Below are 9,560 nucleotides of genomic sequence, written 5' to 3'. Positions count from 1 at the left end.
TGTTTCTGACTTCGATAAAGTGCTTCTAGTTTGCCTTTAGAAGTACAAGCGATAACTGTGTAATTTAAGTAATTTGATATAAAACTTAGATATTTTTGTTTTAGACAATGTTTATTAAGTAGGCCCCTTAATTGATATAGAATTATCAATTAAGGGGTCTACTTAATAAACATTGTTTAATAGAAACTAATTTTTTTTATATTTGTTGTCAATATAAACAATAAGTTTATTCCCGGTAATATTTTTGTCGATGACAACACCAAGAAATTTTGTCACTCTTTCGCAACTAATTTCATTGTTTTCAATAATTAGTTTTATTTTGGAATAGAAATAAGAGTTTTTTATGTTTTATTTACGACTATTTGATAGTTTTTTTGCTTTGAATCATTTTGTAATATTTTATAACTCATCATTCACTTGTACGATGAACAGAAGTATGTTTTTTGTTGAGATAAAAAAGTTACTGTCGTCAGCGAACATAATAGTTGATGTAGATCCAGTTTTTCCGACTTCAGTACTGGAGTTAGCAATAATGGATCTATAGTTGGCCAACGAGGACCATTTTTTTTTTTCAGATCTTAGTCGGAAAAAAAAACTTTCTAGGTCTTAGTTGGCAAAAAAACTAATTTGTCACCCCCCTTCAAGATCTCTTGGGAACGGCCTTGGGAACGGGAAAAAAAAACTTTCTAGGTCTTAGTTGGCAAAAAAACTAATTTGTCACCCCCCTTCAAGATCTCTTGGGAACGGATATTGCTTCAAACAACATCATTACCAGGGGCGACTGTGATGATACAGTCTCGGAAAACGACTGTTTTTAAATAACTTATAAGTAACTTAAAAACTGTCGTATTTCGCGCCAATTCAATGTAATGAGATCCCAATGTTATGAAATAAATATACAGCGAGGTTGGCTCCGGTCCAATTATGCCCGTCTTAATAACAGCCTAATAGGTTCTAATTATAACTGATCTAACTTGTGTTTTAATTTTAAAATGTTGGCCTCAAAATGTTTATTGAACAAATCCTTCAGTTATTGTAGTAAAAGGTGTCTATGGAAGAAATCGAGTTGTTGTAATAAAGTATTTTTTTGTCCAAACCGATATATGACGGTGCACTCTGCAACTACTTTGTCAATCAGCAAGTTATGTTTATCTAATGCAAAAAAAAGTTGTAATTTTAATGTTTTTAAGCAATGTTCTTCAAATTTATGCTCGTCTTCTACTTCCTCTTCTGATTTATATGAAATTGATGTTGATTTGTTAAACGAAGCTTTAAAAAATAATAACATATATATAGTTGATGTTAGAGACCGACAAGAAATTAAAGACTCTGGTGAATTGCCTAATGCTATTAATATACCATGTAAAATTATATTATTTTGCAAAAAGTTTAATCATTAGTGTTGAATAATCTTGCATATGAAAATATTTAAAGTAATAATTAATACAAAACTACATAAATTATATAATTTTGTCTTAATAATTAATAAAATTTCAATTAATAAAAAATTAATAAAACTATATAAATTATATAGTTTTGTATTATTTAATAATTAACACAAAATTATATAATTTATATAGTTTTGTGTTAATTACTACTTTGAGTATCTTCATATGTATGTATGTACATATGAAGATACTCAAAGCTGCATATCAAAGTTACTTTGGCATCAATACTTTGAGTATCTTCATATCTATGTATGTACATACATATGAAGATACTCAATAGTAGTAATTAACACACAGCTATATAAACTATATAATTTTGTGTTAATTATTAAATAATTCAAAATTATATAATTTATATAGTTTCATTAAATTTTTATTAATTTTATTAATTGAAATTTTATTAATTATTAAGTCAATATTATATAATTTATGTAGTTTTGTATGTATATATGTATGTATGTATGTATGTATGTATGTATGTATGTATGTATGTATGTATGTATGTATGTATGTATGTATGTATGTATGTATGTATGTATGTATGTATGTATGTATGCATGTATGTATAATATGTGTGTGAGAGAGTAAGAGGAGAGAGAGAGAGTTTATTGCTCTATTCCTAAAGTTCTTATTAATTTTAGAATTTAACGAATCTAAAATAAAAATATATAAATTTGTGTATTTTACAAAGATTATTTAATTTTCTTCCCTCAAATAAAATGGGGGATATAATTTGTAACTGTAAGTAAATACTACAAGAAATTAAATAAAATCAGATATTTATCTGCATAAGGTTATTATTTGGTTGCAGTTTAATGTTAAAAAAAGAAAAGCATAAAAAAAAACAGCTTATAAATATTATAGAAATCAGGTTGTTTAAATATAATTAACACTGGTCAGCAAAAAAAAAGTTTATTTTTCCCATAAATGTAACAATCTTTGTTGCAATTGTGGGAAAAACAAACTTTTTTTTAGCAAAGAGACTCAAAGCTGCATATCAAAGTTACTTTGGCATCAAATTTGGTGACCAGGATAAAAGTTAGAAACAACCAATCATGTATCTGATTGCATGAACAACATAACAGGATTCACTACAAAAAACAAATAATCTATAGTGTATCCAGGCTGTCTATCAGCTCTAAAGCCAGTCTTGCATGATGCAGAGAATCCACTAACGTACTCGAAATTGCGTCGACTAACGTACTCGAAAGCCATAAGTGATAACAGTAGAGATAAGGCTCAGTGTGGTGTTAAAGAGCAAGAAGATGCTTTTTTTGATGAAAAATTAAACAAGTACAAGACACATTTTTAACCCAGACCGATCTTAACAACCTTAAATGAGCTATTTAACTATCAAGAAAAAAGGTTAAGGTTTTTGAGACATGCAACACTGTTTACATTTTACGCCAAGGAAGTCAATATATGTTTCTGGACAGCTATTTATGGTCTGTTTAACAAGCTTGGCTTTAAGCATTTAAATTTGATTGCAGACTCTTTATAAATTAATAAGAGATCCCTTAAAGCTGTCTTACTACATAATGGCAATCTTAAGCCATCTATTCCAGTTGCATTTATTATATAAATAAAAGAGATATATGAATCTATGGAAGCAGTACTCAAATTAATAAATTACAGCAAACAAGCTGGGAATATATATGGAGATCTTAAGGTAGTTGCACTTTTTCCAGGAATACAGACATTTTACACTAAGTACATGTGTACAAAGGCTCACTTTTTTTCCCCTCTATCATTTGAGTTTATTGTTGGCAAGCACAATTTACACCATAAATCCCTTATGAACGCACTAAAGATCTATTTGCTGCTTTTTCACATTAAGCTGGGATTACTGAAGATTTCTGTAAAGGAGTCCATAGAGTAAAGCTTTTCAATATTTTAAGGAAAAGTTTGGAGCAGTTGTGATGGGCACAAAACTCAAAACTGGTATTTTCCTTTGCCCTCAAATGCACAGAGGAGTGCGTGACAGCAAATTTTGCGTGACTTTTAAGTGATTGGAGTTGCAGGAAAATTTTGAAGAGAATCATCAATCTAATTGATACATTGATATGGTTGAAGATTGGAACCTTTGTTTGAAAAGAATGGGCTGTAGAATGTCAATTAAGATGCACTCATATTCAGACTTTTTCTCTCTAAACAAGGTGCAGTAAATGACAAAGAAGAGGTAACATTCCATCAAAACATCTCAATCACGGAAACCAGATATAAAGCTTGATTTGATTCTACCATTTTGGGAGATTTCTGTTGCTTTTTATGTAGGAAAACTGATTGCAGCTACAAATGAAAATTCAAAGCCTTGAAGCACTTTTTTTCCCTAGACCTCAATAAGGACATTTGAATGCCTAGTTGACATTATGACTGTGTTTCATGCTTTCTTGTGTTTTTAATGTACATGTTACATGGAACTAATGATTAAACAGAACTAAATTGGTATTATTTGTTATTTTTTTGAATCTTTATATCTTTTTTCTTTGATGTGATAAAAATATTCAGATTTCAGTATTGGAATCAGCAAGTCAAAATTAATGAAGAACACATAGTTTTATCTCAGGGGGTTTATACTTGTTGATCATATAATTAAAAAAAACTTCTTTTATAAACATTCATACAAAAGTAGTGCTTTCCCAACTCCACGCACTAAGTAGATCAATGGACTCAATCCTCCATGTATATCTATTTTACACAGATGCACACACTTTGTAACTTTGTAACCTTTTTTATTTAGTAGACGAGTTGGAAGCAGCCCTTCAATTAAATGAAAATCATTTTAAAGTAAGGTATGGCACTAGTCCACCAAATGATGATGGAAATAATTTGGTTTTCAGTTGTCGTTCAGGACGGCGAAGTTACCATGCACTTATGCTTGCTCACAGCATGGGTTATTTAAAGTATGTTTTTTTAACTTATTAACTCTTTATGTATTTTTATCATTATATTTATCATCTTTCATTTTTTAATAGTTTTTTTACTTCCCCCTTTTTTTTAATGGTCTAACCAGTTTTTAATTTTATACTTTTTTTTAATTCTGTGTTGTAAAAATATAAAACCAGTACTTTTCATTTATAAATATTGAGAAATTTAAAATTGTTTTGATAAATTAAAAAAAAAAAAAAATTCAATTTATTTTCAAACAAAGAGTTTTAAAATATTTACTTTCTAAAAATATTTTATATAAAAATACAATTTGCATCACAATTATGAAAGTAATAATTTTTTTAAAGTTAAAAAAATATAATACTTCAATTCTTATTAAGTTATAACTTTGAAATAATACTTACATCATATCTTATTTATTTATTATGACATGTATTAATTTTATAACACATTTATTTATTATGACGTATTAATTTTTTTTCCAAAGTACCTGTTTTGAAAGTTAAAAGGTTATAGTTTGTTTTTATTTCAAATCATTTGTTTTAAAACTTTGAAAGAGTTAAGTTTGAAAGTCTATATTTCAGAAGTATTACTTGCAAAAGGTGCTTTCACAACTTTAATTTTTTCAATATATTTGATGCGAGAAAAAAAAAAGTTTCATTAAAGAATGTTGTAAAAAAAGTATTTTTATTAAAGATTATTTCCAAAATAACAACTCATTAAAATGACAGAGCTGAAATCCTTGCAAAAATGTTTTTACTTTAAAATGTAAAATATTTGGTAGAACTCAATGTTATTTAACGTTTATATATATATTTTTTTATATATACTCTATATATTCTTTATATTGAAAAAGAACTAAAATATTAACTAAATTTTGGTTAAGCAATAATTTTAACTTCATTATATTTCCAGATGTCTTTGTACTTTAAGATTTATAGGTTATTGAATTAATTGCTCACAATTCAATAACCTATAAATTGCAAGCAAGTAATTCAATAACCTATAAATTTTAAAGTATAAAGAATCTGGAAATATAATGAAGTTAAAATTATTGATTAACCAAAATTTAGTTGATATTTTAGCTCTTTTTCAATATGTCATTTATAAGTGCCTATACATTTTACATAGACAAGGTTTTGCTACTTCTGGAAGATTTTTGAATTTATAAAAGTTTGCATTCATAAAGTAAAAATGACACATCATTTGATGCGTGGGTGCTTGTTTTTTTGTGAGGCTGGTGGTGGGTGTTTTTTTTTTTGTAAGGCTAATGATTGTTTGATTAATTATTATTAGTGTAATCTTAATTATTTTAATTTTTATTGTTTTAATTATTATTATATATTATTATATTATAGTATTATTTTTCAGAATTTTTTACATTAAGGGTAACATTAAGGCTAGAGGGTTTTACATTAAGGCTTGCATTTCTGATTTTTTTAAATTGTTTTACTAAGAGAAAAAATGGTGGTGCTTATGACTTTTTTATAACTTAGAAAACCTAACAGTGTGTAACCTATTTAGCTAAGAAAACTATAGAGCTTTTGATTTGCTATTTTTAATATAAATCAAATTAATATTGATTATGAATTATTATCTTTTAGAGCAAAACATTTAAAGGGTGGATACTTAGCATGGTCGTCTCCTGGTAGTTGATCATCTGATGATTAAATGATATTTATTTCAGTATATGTAATTATTTTTCAGAGTTGTTCTTTATTTTTTAACTATTTTTTGACTAATATATATATATATATATAAATATATATATATATATATATATATATATATACATATATATATATATATATATATATATATATATATATATATATATATATATATATATATATATATATATATATATATATATATATAATGGTCTAACCAGTTTTTAATTTTATACTTTTTTTTAATTCTGTGTTGTAAAAATATAAAACCAGTACTTTTCATTTATAAATATTGAGAAATTTAAAATTGTTTTGATAAATTAAAAAAAAAAAAATTCAATTTATTTTCAAACAAAGAGTTTTAAAATATTTACTTTCTAAAAATATTTTATATAAAAATACAATTTGCATCACAATTATGAAAGTAATAATTTTTTTAAAGTTAAAAAAATATAATACTTCAATTCTTATTAAGTTATAACTTTGAAATAATACTTACATCATATCTTATTTATTTATTATGACATGTATTAATTTTATAACACATTTATTTATTATGACGTATTAATTTTTTTCATTTATTTTTTTGACGTATTAATTTTATATATATATATATATATATATATATATATATATATATATATATATATATATATATATATATATATATATATATATTTATATATATATATATATATATATATATATAGTAAAAAGTTAAGTTAATAAAAGGTACTTTTTAATAATGTTTTTTAGAAGGTTTAAAATGTACATAAGGTTTTATTTACTAAATTTACTATGTTTATAGGCAAGAAGATATTTAATATTTTATTTTTTGTTTACTTTTGCAGATATACGCCACCTTTTGTTTACATTATAGATTTTTAACATCCAAATGATATAGTCTATAATTTCAGTTCAATAAAATATAGGCAAGCCTCAAAGTAGAATTTAAACCTTCAAAGTAATGCCAATGTGCAAGTATTTTAGTTTCAGTTTAAAGGGCAAGGGTTAGTACAACATTAATTTAGAAAAAAATCGTTTAAACGATGCTTTTATAATCCCATCTCGAGCGATATTAGGCCGGGTGAATAAAAATGAGCAGTTGCCTTAACTCAGTAATTGGTCAGCTTTACGTGAATAAAAACTTCAACAGTTTTACTCAAATTTTTATTCCCGTAAAGTTAAGCAATTTACTCAGCACTTGCTCAGCTTTACGTGAGCGAAAACTTAAACAAAATTGCTGAAGTTTTTATTTACGTAAAGCTATCCAAATACTAAGTTAAAGCAATTGCTTATTTTCATTCACCCGGTCTATTGTTTCGTTTTAGATCACAAAATGCTATAAGGCTAGTAAAACACAAGAGCAACTAGTTTCTCTTCTTGTCTATTTTTCTTTTTTATAAAATAGTTTTTCTTTTTTTTCTATATCATATTGCGACCCATCTGTAAAACATCCAACTGTGGAAACTAGCTAATATTAATCAGGTCTATAAAAAAAGGAGATAACTTTCTTGCTGTAAATTATTAATCTGTTTGTGGAAAATTTTCCACTAACTCGTAAAGTGCGATAACGATAATAATCTGCTCTAGTATCGCACCAGTCTCTTAATGTAATTCATCTTAATTTTGCTAAAGCCAATAATTCTAAACCTGACAATAAACTTGTTCTAAATAAATTGAGATCGTTTAGAATAAATGGCTTAGCCAGTTCTAATTATGTTGATGTTACTCATTGTTCTGCCCTCGGCCCACTCTTCTTCATTCTCCACACAAGTGATCTTGCCCAACTTCCTGAAACTTCTGAAATATTTGAGGATGATGCCAACCTCTTTTCGGAAAACTTAATCCGAGACTAAATCCGTTGATCTACAAGATCGTTTACGTTTGGTATGAGTGCTCAAATCGTCACTCAAGTTAAAATTTAAGTAAGGAACTGCGGTAAAAATTTAACGCAATGCTGTAAGTATGATTGATCTGACCATTCTGGTCAAACCAATCCTATTTACAGTAACCTTTTACAAAATAACTATAGTTTAAGTCAAAGTCTAAGAAGCTCTCTGAAGAGCTTGATTTAGGAATCATTTTACATCTAATTTTAAGCAGAGTTTTCTATCTGTTATTTCTTAATGTTTACAATTCATTGGTACGCTACAAAAGACTCATATCAATAAAAATACAGCTTAAACTGAATAAAGTGTTGATAAAACTACAATTAGTATACAAACTCTGTTTGATTACTATTTAAAAACTGATATATCCTTAATTGAATCTGTTCAGGGCAAAGCAACAAAATAAGCTTAAAGCGTGAGACATCTTCGATACTGCAAAAGAACAAAAAAACTAAACCATCACATGAATTTTGGCGCCTACAATGCGATTTAATCCGAATCTCTATTATTAACTATAACAAAACCATGTATTACATCGTTTTGATTTCTTCCCAAACATATTAACTCTTTGTCACGTGGTCATCGTTTAAAAATGCGGTGTGAGTATATTCCATACTGCCTTCCTTAACAATTAATTATAAAACTGCGAATAAAACACCAATTATAACATTTTTATTACTCAAAAGGCTCTAAGTTTATTGAGCTAAGTTTAATGAGGATTTTTTCGCATATGAAACATCTTTATATTGCAGAATATGGAAAAAGTTAAGATAGATTCTTAAAAAAACGGCAATGCTCAAATAATCTTATCCGGGCTTTAGAGAAAATAAATAATATAAATAAGAGTTTGCAAAACTTGAAAGGCTTCTCTAAAAAGCTACAAACCTTTAACGCCGTGGCTATAAGGCATTAAATTACTTAAATTGGGTAAATTTAGCAACAAATATTTTTTTTTACAAAAAAGCTACTTATAACGGATGATAAATAAGTTATGAGAAAATTAAAAACCTTATACCTTAAGTACGAATAAAAATGATAATAACCAAGAGGTTTTATTGTGCATTAGATAGATATTGATAGGTAAGCACTCTTATTACGGTGTATCATCTTTTTTCTAAAATTAAGATTTATTTTTCAATAAAAATCTGTTATTTATGACATAAAATGATAAAACTCTATCATCTGCAATAAATCTCAATTCCGCTTTGACACATTTCCGTCGCAACTGTAAAAGTTCAAATCAATTTTAGTTTTTTTTTTTTTTTTAAACATCTTTGCTTCCAACAAGGCTGCAAGCAACCACTAATTATAGTTGGAAGTTACTGGAAGAGAAAAGATGAAGATTGTAGAGCAAGATAACGATTGACGGACGACTTAAAGGATTGCAAATTATATGAATCAGGAAAGCAAGATAAAGGAAGCGAATTCCAAAGAGCTGATGTTCGAGGAAAAAAACTAGACGAATACGCGTTTTTGGAGCACTTAGGAACAGTCACAGAAAAAGGATGAGACTTTAAAAAGGATGAGAGTTTAATTTAAAGCGATCATTCAAGACTTTCACTTTTGAAGCATATCAACCTCCCTATAAACTTTTTGAGCCGAAAATTCCCAATTGTTAGTGCTTGAGGCACATCTGGTGGATAGGTACCTTTATCAATATA

The 9,560-nt window shown here is 26.9% G+C and overlaps 1 protein-coding gene across 2 annotated transcripts; it reads left to right on the top strand.

The window, feature by feature from the left end:
- The first annotated feature begins 853 nt into the window (after positions 1 to 853).
- On the top strand, positions 854 to 6,064 carry LOC100202126 (thiosulfate:glutathione sulfurtransferase). 2 transcript variants are annotated; one of them, XM_065807246.1, is made up of 3 exons: positions 854 to 1,362; positions 4,192 to 4,351; positions 5,942 to 6,064. In XM_065807246.1, exons 1-3 carry the CDS (start codon positions 993 to 995, stop codon positions 5,991 to 5,993), a joined length of 582 nt encoding a protein of 193 aa, XP_065663318.1. In that variant the 5' UTR covers positions 854 to 992; the 3' UTR covers positions 5,994 to 6,064. The 2 variants fall into 2 exon arrangements, with proteins under 2 accessions (XP_065663318.1, XP_065663317.1); XM_065807245.1 differs by having other exon boundaries at positions 863 to 1,362; positions 4,189 to 4,351.
- Positions 6,065 to 9,560: the final 3,496 nt, after the last annotated feature.

Source organism: Hydra vulgaris, chromosome 10 (assembly GCF_038396675.1).
Source record: "Hydra vulgaris chromosome 10, alternate assembly HydraT2T_AEP".
In the NCBI taxonomy this organism is placed as follows: Eukaryota; Metazoa; Cnidaria; class Hydrozoa; order Anthoathecata; family Hydridae; genus Hydra; species Hydra vulgaris.
The sequence above is the reverse complement of the archived record's forward strand: the minus strand, read 5'-3'. Positions and strand labels throughout refer to the sequence as shown.

Excerpts from the sequence above, each read along its gene's own strand:
- LOC100202126 (XM_065807245.1), top strand. The coding sequence starts at position 993 with ATGTTGGCCTCAAAATGTTTATTGAACAAATCCTTCAGTTATTGTAGT. Across the intron at positions 1,363-4,188 it reads TAATGCTATTAATATACCAT|TAGACGAGTTGGAAGCAGCC; the intron begins GTAAAATTATAT and ends TTTTTTATTTAG. Across the intron at positions 4,352-5,941 it reads CACAGCATGGGTTATTTAAA|AGCAAAACATTTAAAGGGTG; the intron begins GTATGTTTTTTT and ends ATTATCTTTTAG.